Source organism: Protopterus annectens, chromosome 12.part0 (assembly GCF_019279795.1).
Source record: "Protopterus annectens isolate FY-2018-M chromosome 12.part0, PAN1.0, whole genome shotgun sequence".
Taxonomy (NCBI): domain Eukaryota; kingdom Metazoa; phylum Chordata; order Ceratodontiformes; family Protopteridae; genus Protopterus; species Protopterus annectens.
This window is the reverse complement of record NC_056746.1, coordinates 150,127,716-150,145,442: the sequence shown is the minus strand read 5'-3', so window position 1 is coordinate 150,145,442 and position 17,727 is coordinate 150,127,716. Positions and strand designations below refer to the sequence as shown.

General features: G+C 42.2%; 1 protein-coding gene across 1 annotated transcript in view; it reads left to right on the top strand.

The window, feature by feature from the left end:
• The window catches only part of RRN3 (RRN3 homolog, RNA polymerase I transcription factor), a gene marked incomplete in the record, with an annotated part of 604,791 nt that overhangs the window by 481,702 nt on the left and 105,362 nt on the right, over window positions 1–17,727 (top strand). Inside the window, 1 exon segment of the mRNA XM_044089174.1 lies at window positions 14,211–14,395. Within this exon segment, the coding sequence (XP_043945109.1) occupies window positions 14,211–14,395 (185 nt within the window).

Here is a 17,727-nt window from a genome sequence, read left to right as displayed (position 1 = left end):
ACTAAGTGAATCCTATGTTCCCAAACTTTGGCGTTCTGCATTTATTCTTCCACTTCATAAGGGTGGCAAAAATTGTAATGTCTCCAATTTTCGCCCCATAGCCATCCTCTCCCCCATCTCCAAAATTCTTGAAAAATGTATCCTCCTGCAGCTCTTGCCATTCCTTACCAAACACCAGCTACTCTCTCCTACCCAACACGGCTTCCGCCCAGGGCACAGTACTAACACCGCCCTTCTCTCCTTCTTACATTCTGTAAAGTCCGCCCTTGACTCTGGTAATATGGTATCTTCTGTTCTGCTTGCCTTATCCAAAGCCTTTGATACCATCTCTCATACCCACCTTCTAAGCCATCTCTCCAATCTCAGCCTCTCTCAAAAAACTCTCTCATGGTTCTCTAGCTACCTTTCTAACAGGTCCCAAGCCATGAAATGGGGCCAAGCCACCTCCTCTTTCCTTCCTACCCCTACTGGAGTACCCCAAGATGTTCATCGTGCATGCAGTCATAACAGATGGGTTATCCTGCCATCAGGCGGGTCCTCGGTCGGCCGAATTCCAAAGTCTAGGTCCGGCGTTGGTGGTCGTCGCTTCTTCCCTGACGTCAGTGCGGCAGGGGTATAAAAGAGCCAGCCGACGCCATCTTCTTCAGTCTTTCTTGCCGCACGGTGCCCGAAGCAGAAGCAATTCGCAAGTGCCAGTCGGCCAGCTCCTGAGATTTACGAAAATATTTCAGCCGAAGTCTTCTTGAAAGCTAAGTACCCCGTTGGGGAAACTTTTCTTGCCTCAGACCGATGTCAGACAAAGTTAATAATTGCATTTCATGTGGGAAGCAAATACCGCATAAGGATTTCCACTCTTTCTGTATTCCTTGCTTAGGCCCAGACCACGACGTCTCGGCCTGCCGTTTTTATGCTAGGTTCAACATACGCACTATTAAGCGTCGGGCGGAGTTCGCCCTTCACTATTTTGGTAAAAAATTTAATTATATTATGTCGTCGGATATGCCGACTCAAGTTTTGAGTAAAAGACGCAAAGATAAGGACCGACATACGAGATCCATGACTTCTACTGACACCACGCTAAGGCCGACTACCGGTTCTCTGGTTCTCAGCGAGGCACCTACGCAGCCCCTGAGTACCGATGACACTTCATTACCGGTGTCTTCAGTACCCGAGGTCGCAGGCTCCTCGGTCCCCATTCCAACTACAGATACTGACGCCACTCTTGACGGGGAAACTCATTAGACAGGCCTGCCATTTCTCAAGGTGTCTTCAGGCCTTCCTCCTTCTCTATTAAAGCTTTCACAAAATCTAAAGCAGCCATGAAAACTAAAAAACAGGGACCTCAGACCCCCTCTCAAGGCCCCATGCCTAAAAAACAGATGCTCAAAATGGCTGAGGATTTGATTACTCTTATCAGGGGTTCTCAACCCCCCTCGGACAAAAGGCCCAGATTAGAGGAAGACTACCCTTCCTCAGATCAAGCCTCTATTACCTCTGAACATTCTGAGGACCAGGACTATACCTATTCTCCTTTTGAAGACTCTGATGCAGAGGAGTCTATTCCCTCGGTCTCCCCCCCTGAGAACTACTCTCTTGGGGAAACCATGCATACTTTGAGGGAACACTTTCACTGGGAAGGTCAAGATTACTCAGATTCCAAGAAAAGGCTCAGGGATTTTCTCTTGCTCCCCCAGCATAGGCCCCTGGCTATCCCTCCTGGTTTAGATATATTAGTTGATGTGTACACAGAAGCCAGCCTCAACCCAGATACTTTACCTCCAGCTCCTGTTAAACCAGACAGGTATTACCGGGTTCCTGATTCACACCAGTTCCTATACAAAAGCCATACTGCTAACCCAGAAACTATTTCACAGGGTCCCAAGGGAATTAAGGCCTCTACTGCAAAAAACCCATTACCTTTAGAGAGAGATTCCAGAGCTTTAGAAAGGTGGGGGGAAAAGGTGTATACCTTGGCAACTTTAACCATGAGGGCATTAAACTGTCAGTTTCATATGTTAAAGTATCAACAGTATTTATCTCAGTTGAAAAGCAAAATAACACAACCAGAACAACCAGATTTAAAAGAGTTGCAGGATTTGTTGCATGGTGCAGAGCAAGTGGGTAAACATACCTTGCAGTGTGGTTTTGATGCTTTAGAGGCCTCATGTAGAGCTGCTGTTACAGGGTCTGTCCATGCTTGGCTCAAAGAGCAAGCCTTACCAGATCATGTCAAAGCTAAATTACTAGATGCACCTCTTCAAAAAGATGTATTGTTTGGTGTTAAAGCTGAGGAGGTACTAAAGAAAATGGAGGAAAAAGCGAGATCAATGCAAACAGTGAAAGATTTCCTGCAGGTACAACCTCCACGTTTCAGCAGAAACTGGCCTTCAAAAAATTGGTCCTTTCCAGCCACGGACAGACCTCAAAGAGGCAGATACAGATGCCCGAGGGGTAGAGGGCAACCTCAAGGATCATTCAGAGCCAGACAATGGCAAGCACCAACCCCAAGAGGTGGAGACGATAGATCACAGTCATTCAGAAAGCAGAATTACCTGCCAAGCAAAGCTTTAATGGCAGCACCTTTGGGCGGAAAACTGGCATTATTCTCAAAAAATTGGCATATTGTCACAAAAGACAAATGGATTCTGGACATTATAGACAGAGGCTACAGATTCCACTTTCACACCCTTCCAAAAATGAGAAGCATGCCAAATCTGCCACAAAAGCAAAGGGCAGAGGCACAAAAACAAATTTCAGCTCTCATGGACATGAAAGCTATTCAAGAGGTACCTGCAAAAGAACAAGGTCAAGGGTTTTATTCCAGACTATTCCTGGTACCAAGGAAAGACAAAGATTGGAGACCTATTTTAGACCTATCCATCCTAAACACATATTTACAGGTACCAAAATTCAAGATGCTCACATTACAGCAGCTTCTTCCCATGCTGGGCAAGGAGTCTTGGCTGGTAACATTGGACCTCAAGGAGGCATACCTACATGTCCCTGTCAGACAAGATTGCAGAAGATACCTCAGATTTCTTGCAGGTTCAACCCATTATCAATTCTCTGCATTGCCCTTTGGCTTATCTACTGCGCCCAGAGTGTTTACGAAATGCCTGGCATCAGTAATTGCCTTCTGCAGACTTCAAGGAATACAAATATACCCATATCTGGATGACTGCCTGATCCAAGCGGACAGCAAGAACATACTTCTGAAACACCTGGCGTTTGTAATAAAACTGTTGAACATTCTGGGATACACAGTCAACAAAAAGAAATCAAAACTAATACCCTCTCAAAGAATAATTTTCCTGGGTGCCAGCCTGAATACAACCACCCAGATGGCCTACCTCACGCCAGACAAACAAGGGCAACTATCTCAATACTTTCAGCAAAATGGCAACCTTCACCAGGCTGACTGCAAGGAAAGTCCTGCAGGCTCTGGGATTCATGGCATCTTGCATCCTTCTGATCCCATGTGCAAAGCTGCATATGAGGAAACTTCAATGGTACCTAAAAAAACTTATGGTCTCAACACAGCCACAGTTTGGAAACAATTATACCACTGATTCCATGTCTTCAAAAGGAATTTCTGTGGTGGGCTCAAGCATGCCAAAGAAACATAGGTCTTCCTTTCTGCGTACCTCAAGCAACTCAAATCATCACAACAGACGCCTCGGACTACGCCTGGGGGGCACACATGACAGATCAGTGCATTCAGGGAAAATGGTCCCTAAAAGAGAAGCACCTACACATCAACCAAAAGGAAATGCTAGCAGTGCAAAATGCTATTATGGCCTTCAAAGACCTACTGCATCCAGGCCAGCTATTGATAAGGACAGACAACACCACAGTGATGTGGTACATAAACAAACAGGGGGGAACTCATTCATACCCCCTGTGCAGACTAGCCATGACCCTATGGAACACAGCTCTGGAATTGCAAATCCAACTTCAGGCACAATTCCTGCCAGGGAAGGAAAACACACTGGCAGACAGCCTAAGCAGAAATATGACAGATCCACATGAATGGAAGTTGCATCCTCAAGTTTTCGCAAAGATAACTCAGGCTTGGGGACAGCCAGACATAGATTTCTTTGCTACCTACAGAAATTACCAGTTGAAAAAAATTTGTTCAAGGACCTATCATCACAGGCCTGGAAAGTGGACGCACTTTCTTTCAATTGGACAATGTTGACAGTCTATGCCTTTCCGCCTCTTCCTCTGCTGCCCAAAGTTCTATTAAAAGCCAGAGCAGAGAGGCCAAAAATGATTCTCATTGCTCCAGATTGGCCAAGACAACGCTGGTATCTGCTCCTTAAGAGCCTGACACACTCCCCACCATGGATCCTACCTCTAGTGCCTCTTCTGTCATCCCAGCACAACTTCAAAACTCTTTACAGCCAGCTCAGACAGTACTATTAATGGATCTATTAGTTCCATTAACTTGTTTACTAACAAAGGGATGTTTAAGTATAGCTGGATAAAACCTATCCCTTTTGTCCAAAATGTCAAGTTGCAAGCCATTAAGATGATCCAAATCATAACCCCTGTCTAAAAACATAGAGGTAATTCTAGAAAACTCTTCTTGCAGGTCTGAATGAGAAGTAGTCATCCAACAAGCCCGGATGTACTGTCCCTTAGGGATATTCTTTTTGTTGAAAGGATGGTTACTTTTAAAATGTAAGTAACCATTCGTAAAAGTTTCCTTTCTGTACATCTTGCTGTCAAAACATCCAGAAACTGTATTTCAACCAAGACTGACATCTAAAAAGTTGATCTGATGTCCTCTTGACAAATTGCAAAAAAACAGACCTTAAATTAAGGTCATGAAGGAGTTGTTCACCAACACCATTATTACCCTCTAGAACAAAAATCAGGTCATCTACAAACCTGGCATAAAAATGTACATTGTATGATGACCTCAATTTAGAGAGTACCATAACCTCCCACCATGCCATCACAATGTTTGCATATGAGGGGGCAGCAGAGGACCCCATAGCTACCCCCTTACATTGTCTGAAAAAATGCCCATTGAAGGTAAAAAAAATGTGTTCCGACACTATTTCCAAAAAACTACACATTAAACCAATTTGTTCTACCCCAAGATTGGAATACAAATAAAGAAATTCCCTAACTGCTTCCACACCTGTTTGGAACAATGAAACCACATCCACTGTAAAGATAATGCATCTCTCACATCTGTAGGAAAAAGTAGTAGCAAACTCCCTGAATTTGTCCAGGAAGTCCCAAGAGTCCTTCAAGTAGGACTCCTAACTCTTGTACAACAGGATTTTAAAAATAATCTATAAGCAAAGCCAAACCCTCTGTGGCTGAATGTGGTGCCAAAACTGTTGGCCTAAAAGGAGGGTGGTCTAAGGATGTATGAGTTTTGGGGATACCAAAAAGTGTCCCAACACTAGGTTTTTCCACCAAAAAGAAATTGTATGTGTTAAGATCTAAACTTCGATTCATAAGTGCTTCATAAAGAAATGCTCTGATATAAAAACTGTGGTGAATTTCTCTAACATTCACGTCAATATAATTTTTATTTAGTATTTTAGAAGTGCCTGTTAATCCCAGAGGTGGTGATTATAAGAATATTGTGGAACAGAAAGAAGCTGCTTGGCAGATTAGATTGAGGGCTGACAAAAAGCCAGGTCTAAATGATGCAATTAACATCAAATGTTTTCTTAAATAGAGGAAACTTACTATTAGAAAGTTTTAATTTATTTTCTGTGGTTCCCTGACAGTTCTACTTTCCAGTGCTGGCTGCTTTAAATGTTTAAGTGTGTTTTTAATTGATTAATTGCATTGAATTTTTTATTGGTTCACATAGTTTTAAACTAGGTATATTACTGTGGTTACTTTGACCTGGTTTTTAGTGTTTGTTCCGAAGAAGTCCTGTTGAGACGAAAGTGTGGAATAAAGTTTTTATACGCTATCCAGTCTTTATTGACCATCAGTACCACTGTCTGGTGTTTCTTGACCTTCAGTTATTGCTGCATTTCTGAAGTCAGACCCCCAGCCTTCTTCCACAAAGAGACTGGATTGATTCTGTAATGTACAGAACCTTCACAAACTCATCAACAAAACCTCATGGTGGAACCAGGTGCAGTGTCACTGGTATGTACAAGAAGAGTTAGATGTGGCTGTTCAGCATAACACTGTACCTAATGATGGAGAACATAGACTGCTGTACAGATGTGGGGGGAAATGTTTATATGCATTCTATTCTGGCTGTTTAGAGCCCTAAAATGCCAGACACATCCTGAAATATCAGGTCACTTCCTCAAGTTCTGGAATGTTGTAGAGGAGTACAGAATGAAGCCAGTAAGATGACTGTCCTGCATCAGGTCCAAATCTCTCTTAACTTGGTAAACATGTCTTGAAATGTGGGGTGTGATGCTGTGGATGCTGCATCCAGGACTGTAGTTGATGTGGTCTGTATTAAGAAGACACCGCTATCTGAGGTCCCAGTCCCTGTCCGAGGATGTAGAGGTGCTGCTTTTTAATGCCCAGTTAGGAGCTGCTTTTTGCACCCAAAGTACATAATGTGTTAAAAAAATGAGGATAAGAGAAAATATTGAAATCTGGTTGTTTCATCCTCCTGTTCATAAGGATAATAAAAATTGCCCTTCTAAACAAGATTGGTAAGACATGAGCAAACCAGCAATGATAAGAGAGCCCCTCAGAAGAGAAAATTGCAAAATGAAGACAGAGGGAGGTAGGAGGCCCACTGGGCACCCCAACCAACAAGCAAGCAGCTATGACCCCCCCCCCCCAAATCTACATCTAGTGTATTGCTTTACAAAATCCTCTCTACTTTTCTGAACTCTGGATAAGTGGCTAACTGGCCTGTTCCCCAAAATGGCAGATGATTGCAAGGGATTATTGGGTCCTAAATATAGACCACTGGATTGCAAACTGTGTTAATGATAAAACAGGGAAAAAGTGGTATTTATCATGTGCCAGAGGGCCAAAAAAATTAGTGGCACCAATCCTGATAAAGAATGTGGCCCAGGGTGTTATTGCAAAGGTTCCCACAAATTAGTAAGGAAAGGGATTTTACTCAAGACTGCTCATATGTATAAGGGAAGGACTGAAGCTAGGGACCAGTTTTGGACCTATCAAAGTTAAACTCCTAAAGATATCAAAATTCAAAATGCGAACACTTCTGGTGGTACTTTCTTTGCTAAGCAATCAGTGTCATTGTTACTCTAGATCTCAGAGTTGCATATTTGCATGCCCCCAGCACACTTTTAAAAGACACGTAAAATACTTGAGGTTTCTGCTGAGGAGAATCCCTTACAAAGTTTACTTCATTACCGTTTAGTTTAGCTACTGTGCTTTGGGTTATTAACAAAATGCCAGACCCCAAGGATAACACACTGCAGAGCTAAGGCTTTCCACATCTACCCTTACCTGAACAAAGTGTCTGATCCAGGCTCCAACAGTATAGGGGATACAAAGAGCTATAAAATATATCCTTCAGTGCCTGAGCAGTCCATGATTTACTCACCACATAAAAAATCACATCTCTGTCCTTCCTAGAGGAAGGTGTTCTCTTGGTTACAGTTCTCTCTAGAGCCTTCCCATAGGTAAGGGCATTTCTGATCAATCTTTTGTAGACCATGGCAGCCAAAAGCAAATGGATGGACAGGTAGAATCTGATGTCCTTTGTTCATCTGGCATCTGCCACTCTAATGCTGCCCTAACACCCCTGCCCCCACCCCACCCCCACCCCCAGCTAGAGAGTACACATAAGGAATACAGGGCAACCAGTTCAGACCAGAGATGTATAGTACCATGCCTTGGGTTGCTTACACATTGGATGTCAGGGCACAGGGCAGATGGACATGTGAAGAGAGGTCCCTATAGATAAACTTCAAGGAAATGCTTTGTTTCCTGTGCTTTAAAAGCATTCAAGGCAGTGTGGGTGCTGGGAACATTAAATTTAGTCACAAACACCACAGTGTTGTGATACTTAAACATCTTGGGAGGGGGTCACTCTTATCACCTGTGAAACTATTCATACAGGCCTGGGAACAAGCCTTGAATGCAGTCTGTACCTGTGGACAACCTGTATCCCCACTCGGGAAAAGGCTACGGTAGACCATCTGCAGATTCACTCATGGATGTTACACAGGGAGGCATTTCTGAAGATCGTCAAGTGGGGTGTCCAAGAGGTGAGACTGCTTTCTACATGAGACATCTGAGAAAGTACAGCTCCAGCATGTTAGCATAATAATGCTTACGTGGTGATGGATGCATTCTCCCTCCATTGGAGAGGCCCTTCTCTTCTATTATGTTTTGTCTCCTGTTCCCTTGTTCTCCATAGTAATTTAAAAAAAAAATCAAAGGTTCATAGGGTCTCTGGTGACTAGGCTAAAGACCTAACCATGCATTCCAGGCAAGAGTCAAACCCCTGTACCTTTTGTCTGTGAGGAGCCATAAATTATCCTGATTTGCATGCTTGTGGCTTAGACTGCAGTGGTTCTCCCACATGCTTCAGCTAGCAGGGCGACTCATTTAATGTTGCCACAGCTTGTGCAAATATGAGTAATAAAAAAAGAGAGATGTGAGAATGAGAATCCAGAATGCACATTTTCAATTCACTCTTACAATAGGTACATGCATGATAGAAGGCATTGCCCAGTAATTTTTAATCTGTTCTGCATAATTTGTTCCAGAAAAATATATTTTATGAAGATGCTTAAATGCATGAATGTGTGTGCAAAATAATTTTCATGGTTTGAAAAGAAATACGATAATGGACTGTTTGTTAGTACTGTAAAAGTGAAGACCTGATTCATCATAGGCAGCATGTTGGTAATACAAGACAGAAATTTGTTAGGAAATGCTGAGAATTAATAAACAGAATCTGCAGTAGGTGCACAGAATAGTATATTGTCAGAAAATCCCTTTTAACAGTTGGGGCTAAATGCCTCTGAAGAGAGAGAGCTGTGTGCGTATTGCCAACTATTCTGTCAACAGGTGGCACCATTAGGGCAAAGCTATTGCATCTGTCAGTACAATAATCTCAAGTCCAGACTTTTTCAAATAACTGCCCTTGAAGTTATTTCATTCAATACCTTGGTCATAAGACTTGTAAAATGGTAGGAATGATGAAACAAAAGTCAGTGTAAAATCAAAGTCTTGTGACTGAAGCATAATCAGTTGCACTGTCACAGCGGCACATATGGTACCGTGCAAAGCCATGACAATGCTATTTAGGTGTAGGTTTGCCAAGAGAATATTGTATACAGATAAAACCTGATACAGTGACATTGGTGTATATATATATATAGTGCTATATCATAGAATTTGGCACCATGGTCAGCACACTGATTTTTACACCACCACCACCACTCCCTCAAACATTACAACTTTTCTAATATGGTATAGTAGTCATCAACACTTATTAGATAGCTTGTAAACTGTTTAGTTGTTAAACTTTTGTTAAAGGAAGTTGCTTTGAAAAAACATGTTTGATAGTTTAGAAGCTTGTTATATGTGAGTGACATGTTTTTTTTTTTTAAGGTTTAGCACATCTTACAAGTTGTCAGCTGGAGCAGGTGCCATGTTCAACCAACATCTTCCTATGGCACGAAGTACATGCTTCTAGAAAAGTACTTGCAGTTCTCTGAAGTAAAACTGAATAAAGCACTGACAAGAATAGAAGAGTGTAGCTGTCAAGAAGCAACTGGATAAGAAAAAGAATAGGTGGCTAGTATGAACACTGTTATATACAGAGTTAAGCCTGACATTACATTTGTACTGAATCACAAGATCTGATTAGAGCTATTGAGGGTTTCCCACAGGCTAGTATGAACACTGTTATATACAGAGTTAAGCCAGGGTTGCCACCTTTTAACAAGGGCAAAGTGGGACATGGGGGTGTGGTCAACAGGATAGGGGTGTGGCCAGCATGACACTGGCCACACCCCCACCACGACATCACCAGAGTTGTTAAAGGAGATGCAGTATTATAGAGGAATGGAGCAAAAAAGAGTTTACAGTTTGAAAAAGGTCAAATAGTAAATGAGGTAATGTAGGGGGCATTTTGGCCATTGAAGACTAACATTAACACAGCTTGTAGAAAATGAAATGCATTATTTTTACCACTGAACATGCCCACCACACCCCACAAGACAAAAAAAAGTTAACCATATTCACTGAACCAAAAAACAGTAAAATGAATGAGAATGCACAGTGGATACCATAGACCTAATTTAGCTTTTGACCACAGCAGTTAAGAAATGTATGGCACTAATTTACACAGCGCAATGATCTATTAATAAACATGCCCAACAGCAGCACTGCTCATAATCTGATTATAATGAAAACAGTAAATAAGTATGTTGAAGACATCACTAAAACACAAAATAAAAACTTTGCTACTTAGATGCAAACTACCCTGTAACATGGTTTAGCACAATCTCAAATACATTGCATTAACTTCAGAGCATCCTTCCACAAAAAAAAAAAATAAATGGGAAAAAAGTCCAAACATTTTAACTTTAAAACTACAATGTATAGCAGACTCCATGGGCTCCTTTTACTTCAAAACATAGCAATTAATCCAGCACAGCAATGCAATAAACAGGCCCAAGTAAAAGTAACACACCCATATTCACATTACAAGCAAAACAGTACATTTTAACCTTATTAAAAATGCATAATAAATTAAATGCACACATTTACAAGTATAAATGAAAACAATCTTGAAACAGCTTTGGCAAATTGGCAACGTGTACCTACTAGAATAATAAATGAATTACATTAACTGTTAACATTCCCCCTCAAAAGGTAGACTTGTACCACATAGACATGGACTTGCAGGAACAGGAAAAATTACCTAAACAGTATATCGTAACTTCCTGAAAACAGCATTATAGTGCATATTTCCATACAAAAAGTACAAACTATGCTCAAACAGTTCCTATATGCATACAGACAATACCCAGAAAAAGCTACGACAATAGAAATGCATCACACTAAGTTTATATTTCACTGCCCCCCAACAGAAACAAACAACTTCTATACACAGTTCAGCCTTTTAAAAGTAATGCTTCCAAATCATACCCCAAGCATAATAACAATTACATATACATTCAGGTTTTATATCTTTAAAACTACTACTCAAAAATATCAAACTAACTACTACAGATTTAAATATTGCACTGCACCCACCATCTGCCTTTAAACATTAAAAAAATTAAACCACAATATATTCCCATTTTAAACTAGTACAAAAGTCTCAAAATAACCACTGCACAGATTTAAATACTACATCCCCATCTACCACTAAACATTAAAAACTTAAATAAAGCACACTATTCCCATTTTAAATAACTAAAGCCACAAAATGCAATTATCTACTTACCACTCACAGTTATTGCTGGGCTGGCTGGCTCCCTTGCTGGCTTCTTTCCTGGCTGGGCTGGCTCCCTTGCTGGCTGGGCTGGGCTGGCTACCTTGCTGGCTGGGCTGGGCTGGCTAGGCTGGCTCCCTTGCTGGCTTGGCTGGCTCCCTTGCTGGCTTGGCTGGCTGGCTAGGCTGTCTCCCTTGCTGGCTTGGCTGGCTGGCTGGGCTGGCTCCCTTGCTGGCTTGGCTGGCTGGCTGGGCTGGCTCCCTTGCTGGCTTGGCTGGCTGGCTGGGCTGGCTCCCTTGCTGGCTTGGCTGGCTGGGCTGGCTCCCTTGCTGGCTTGGCTGGCTGGGCTGGCTCCCTTGCTGGCTTGGCTGGCTGGGCTGGCTCCCTTGCTGTCTTGGCTGGCTGGCTAGGCTGGCTCCCTTGCTGGCTTGGCTGGCTGGCTAGGCTGGCTCCCTTGCTGGCTTGGCTGGCTAGGCTGGCTCCCTTGCTGGCTTGGCTGGCTGGCTGGCTCCCTTGCTGGCTTGGCTCCCTTGCTGGCTTGGCTGGCTGGCTAGGCTGGCTTCAATGGTGAAAAAAAAAAAATCAGATCTTTTGTCGGGACTCGCAGCTGCTATAGAGCTTAGTGCTCTACAGCTGCGACCTTTATGGGGCTCTTCAGAAGAAGTTCCCGCCCCCTACGATGGCTGCAGCCAATTACTGTGCTAGATACCACCCGGACCTAGCAGAGAATCCTCTAACTGCAGGTCCGGTGGTGACGAGGATTGCCGTGGAAAAACCGGAAGTATTTTCGGCTTTTCCACGGCAATTTTAAATGCGGCGCTGCAAGCGCAAAGGGGAAAAAACGGGACTTTTAAAGTCCCACGCTTGGTGAGCGCGGGAAGCGGGATGAGAGCACTCAAACCGTGAGTGTCCCGCTGACAACGGGACGGGTGGCAACCATAAGTTAAGCCTGACTTTACATTTGTACTGAACCACAAGATCTGATTAGAGCTATTGAGTGTTTCCCACTGGCTAGTATTAACATTGTTATATATAGAGTTAACACTGACGTTACATTTGTACTGAACCACAAGATCTGATTAGAGCTATTGAGTGTTTCCCACTGGCTAGTATGAACACTGTTATATACAGAGTTAATCCTGACATTTCATTTGTACTGAACCACAAGATGTGATAGAGCTGTTGAGTGTTTCCCACTGGCTAGTATGAACACTGTTATATACAGAGTTAAGCCTGACGTTTCATTTCTACTGAACCACAAGATGTGATTAGAGCTGTTGAGTGTTTTCCACTGGCTAGTATGAACACTGTTATATACAGAGTTAAGCCTGACATTTCATTTGTACTGAACCACAAGATGTGATAGAGCTGTTGAGTGTTTCCCACTGGCTAGTATGAACACTGTTATATACAGAGTTAAGCCTGACGTTTCATTTCTACTGAACCACAAGATGTGATTAGAGCTGTTGAGTGTTTTCCACTGGCTAGTATGAACACTGTTATATACAGAGTTAAGCCTGACATTTCATTTGTACTGAACCACAAGATCTGATTAGGGCTATTGAGGGTTTCCCACTGCTTACTGTAGCAGTGATAGTATCAAGAATTCCAAATGCAAAGTTTTTTTGGAAGGTGAGTTTCTGGCAGATAAGACTAGATGAATGAAGCTCTAAATTGTGTAGAGAATAACTCCATGCTCTGTGCTGTCCCAAATGCCTCCATATACATCCAAGTGCTTATTGAGACGGTTCTAATTGGAAGATATGAATGACGAGTCCCATGTACAGGCACACTGGAAATTGTAACGAAGATTAAAAGCACGGTGTGAACAGCCTATACAAATAAGCTCATTGTGCAGCTTACCTTGTATGCTTTGTGTTTAAAGTGCACTCTACTGTGTTTACCATTCAGAAAAAGTTGAGAAAATTAATTTGCTGTACATTTTGTCCTTAACAGGACTCTGCACGGCAAGCCAATTCCATGAATTAGTTACGAAACACAGTAGTAATTTAAAACCAGTTGCAGGAACAGTCCACTCATCACCATCAGTGAGACAGTAGTCCTACCATTAACTAAAGTATAAATAAAAACAGTGGTTTTGGTGGTTGTACATTAATTGCAGGCATAGTTGGACAAAACCTAGATGGGCTTCGGGAGCTAACTGACCAAGCAGCACAACCTGTCCGATTCCTACAGTCCAGTCCACCACTTACAGGACATGTTAGACTCTGACCTCAATTACCTTTTTTTCCAGGGTTTCATAAAAGGAATGCTTCTGTTACAGTACTGTTCTTTTTCTGTTTGGAGATCGTCCTATTACAGGAGCCTTCTTCACAGTGACTGCAGGTAAGGTAGGTCAAGAGTGGCAGATTGCTGCAGCAATATATCCTATATTTATGAAAAAATGAAGTGGAAGGTTAGGCATGGAACAAATTGCAAAGTATTTTTATGTAAAACATTTAGATAAATAGTTGTCTGAAACAGTATGCATAAGGCTGTAGTCCATACCAGACTACAAGGTATTTCTGGGAATATGCAGAGAAATAGTCTGGCGGACAATTGATCACTTTCATATTTTAACTGACGAATTAAATTAACAGTTTGGATTTCTTCCCTGATGGTGCAGCAGTAAAATGTAATGGAAGTTGGTGCACAGGTCTGAAATTACCAACATGTTGACATGTAGAAGTTATCTTTAAATCCAAAAGTGGACGGGCACATTACCCCTATGTACATTAATTGTGTATTATCCTCGGGGGGGGGGGGGTGTTTGTTTTTTGTTTTTTACAAGACTTATTGATCTTTTTTCAGTTTGCCTTTTTTTCACTTTCAGGACTGTGAAAGCTTGCTTAGATCTGCTTGTTTCCTGGATACATCAGTACATAGATAACCAAGATGCAGGATCTAAAGCATTCTGTGATATAGCACTCCACGGTCCATTTTACTCAGCAGCTCAGGCTGTGTTTTATATATTCATTTTCCGACACCAGCAGCTATTGGATGGGAACATGAAGAAAGGTGAGTGTATACTACATCAGCTGTTGTGGTTAATTCTTTGGAGTCACTATTCCTGCACATGGTTTTAAACCATGTACTGTAGTGCACTTGCAGATTAGTTTAGAGTTTTTCCATTTATGTTAATAATTCCCACTGTTGCAATAGTGTTTAGGCTGTAGTATATGGGTTGTTTCCTGCCAGGAAACAACCAGCCAGCTTCAAAAAGCTCTGCCCCACACACACACACACACACACACTCTCTCACACACTCTCACACACTCACTCACACTCACTCACACTCACTCACACTCACTCACACTCACTCACACTCACTCACACACACTCACACACACTCACACACACTCACACACACTCACACACACTCACACACACTCACACACACTCACACACACTCACACACACTCACACACACTCACACACACTCACACAGACACCCCTACTCCTCTTCACTCTGACTGCTGATTGGCTAATATCAAGGAAGGAAGTTAGCTGTCAAGATCTAGTTTTTCAGAATAACAATTTTTTGACTAAAAGTGTTATTTCCCATTTAAAAAAACAGCAACTTTTTCACAGTTTAAGATATATCTTGTCTGGAACCACTTTTCTTATTTGTTAATGTCTGTTTGGGACTATTTTTGTGAGAATTTATATTTTGCTTGAGTAAACTTTAGTTTTGAGCTCAAAAAAGTTTTACTGTAGAGATGAACATGAGCATGTTAGGGTCAGTGTATTGCTTAAGAGTTTGTCTTTCAGCTTTTCCCGGTTAGGGGTCGCCACAGCGGAACTCCGGTCCGCTAATGATTGGCAGTAGATTTTTACGTGCTGACTTGCCGGGCCTAACGCACAACCTTCAACGAAGGAATGCCCATTCATGCATGTCGCCACACAGAAGACACTCTGACTGAGAATCGAACTGGCAATGTCTTAACTGTGAGGCGACAATGCTACCGCAGCACCACCACCGCAGTAATGCTTAAGAGTACTTTGTGAAACATGCCTGCCATATTACTTTTGTGTCTGTGTGCCTTAAGTGTTTGAATGGGGTACTGGCAAGGAATGTGTGCTCTGTTTGTGAAATGCCTGGGTAAGTGTTAATTGTGCTGCTTGTGAACACTCTGCAACAACTTAGCTTCTAACAGATTTGCTTCAGCAATGCTTACTGGTTTAGGCTCTTCCTTGGATTACAGCTCCGAGGAAGAACCTAAAGCAAACCAACTAAAAATTACTCCGGTCCTGCTGTACCTAGAAAAGAAAAAGCACTTGCCAAGGTGCCTTGCTGTTGTCACAGACTCATTGTATGCCTCAGCACTTCACAGTTGGCCAGCATTTGATAAAGAAAGCAAATCCTTCAAAATAAACTAATGGGGCTTTTGTAAGGATTTTAGAACTAGTCGAGAAGGTGAATATTTCAGTGTAGAGGGACATCAGGCATTTCTGTCTCCTCTCAACACCAAAATATTTCAGGATGATTGGAGCCACAGAGTGAGTGAATCATTTCCATTTTGAAGACTATCCGACTTACTGCAGTTTTGTTCTTTGCTTCAAAAGAAATCTCAAAATGTTTTCAGAAAACTCCGACCTTGAAATTGTAATCTTTGAAGCAGGGAAGCTGTACCAACAATACTGTCAGTGCCAGCGCCGATCATTCACTCTGCATATTTTAAAAACTCTGAATTAAAGTAACAAAATTATCTAGATGTCAGTCAGGTCTGCATTGTTGAAGGATGAAGTGCTGACTGTGGCCCAAATGACCTGAGACTGATTAATGACCTGAGTGCTTGGGAGGCCATCAGGAGATGGTGAGAATGAGCACCTGATGTGGATTTGTCCATCAGGATGGGGGTGGAGACCACTTGGTTTGCTGTAGTGTTAATATATGCTAAACAGTAGACTTACAATAGAAGGCCGAGGATGTTTGCTTGGCTCTGCCATACCGTGATAGTGTAGTAACTATTGCTGTGCATATGTAGAAACATACATGCATGCACCCTGTAGTGTATAGCAGCCCTTCATTTTGGCGAGAGTGCATGCCAGCTGCCAGAGGGGAATGGTCAGCGCATATATGAAAAATCAATGTTAGCCATGGATGGTAATGTCCCAGTCACCACTGTCTGGATTAAAAAAAAAATAGATTGTTCATAAAGTGCCCCCCCAAGAAGAAATCCTATGTCAGGAGGTGTAAAACAGTTTGCAGAAACATGTCTAAACTTTGAGGTCATTATTCCAAGTGAATTCTGGAAGAACTGTGTAACACTTGACATGTGAATCACTCTAGCTGATTACCTTTAAAGTTACTTACTCCTATATGACACCCTCATTTTTTTTTAAAGTTAAAAATGTGTTTGTACTAGACTGTGTGGTAGCATGCGGTATGCTACACTGTATTACGCTTGCTTTCATCTGTTGACACCAATTAACTGGCGTGGTCTGTATGTCTTTCCGATCTTAATTATCCATATACAACACCTGTTGAGTTTAATTGGACTGTTTGTAAGTTTGATTTACCTTTTGGAACACTTCTTGTTGCTCTACAGCTTCACCTGGGGGTGCATCTTCAGGGGTCTGTCTATACAACTCATATTGCAGTTTCCACAGCCTTCTGTCTTGCAACAGGAGTGGTTGTGAGCGATCTGTATATTCTTATTGGAACTTCCACTTTGATGTAGTTCTCTTGTAAACATGTCTATGATTTGCCCTGTACAGCTTAACATCTTCCCCACAGACTGCATAAGGTCTTGGTTTGGCTGCCTTACCAACAATTTCACCTTCAAGTTGACTTTTGAATTCTTGGTCTCCTGAATTGTTATAGTACACTGCAGATGGTACAGCTCTGTACTATTTGATGTCCTTTCTTGTCACTGTTGCGGTATTCTTCACTTTTGGGATATTCTGCTGTGTATAGCTGAATGTCCAGCCAATGTACCAAAGGCTTTGCACCTTCGAGCTACTGTATGTCAGGCGTGCAAGGCGTAAGGTATATATGTCGCATACTAGCACCTCAGGCATGCAAGACGTAAGGTATATATGTCACATACTAGCACCTCAGACATGCAAGGTGTAAGGTATATATGTCACATACTAGCACCTCAGGCATGCAAGACGCAAGGTATATATGTCACATACTAGCACCTCAGACGTGCAAGGCGTAGGGTGTATGTCACATTATCAACTCAGACGTGCAATTCGTAAGGTATATGTCACATACTAGCACCTCAGACGTGCAAGGCGTACAGTCTATACGTCACATACTAGCACCTCAGATGTGCAAGGCGTAAGGTATATATGTCACATACTAGCACCTCAGACGTGCAAGGCGTAAGGTATATATGTCA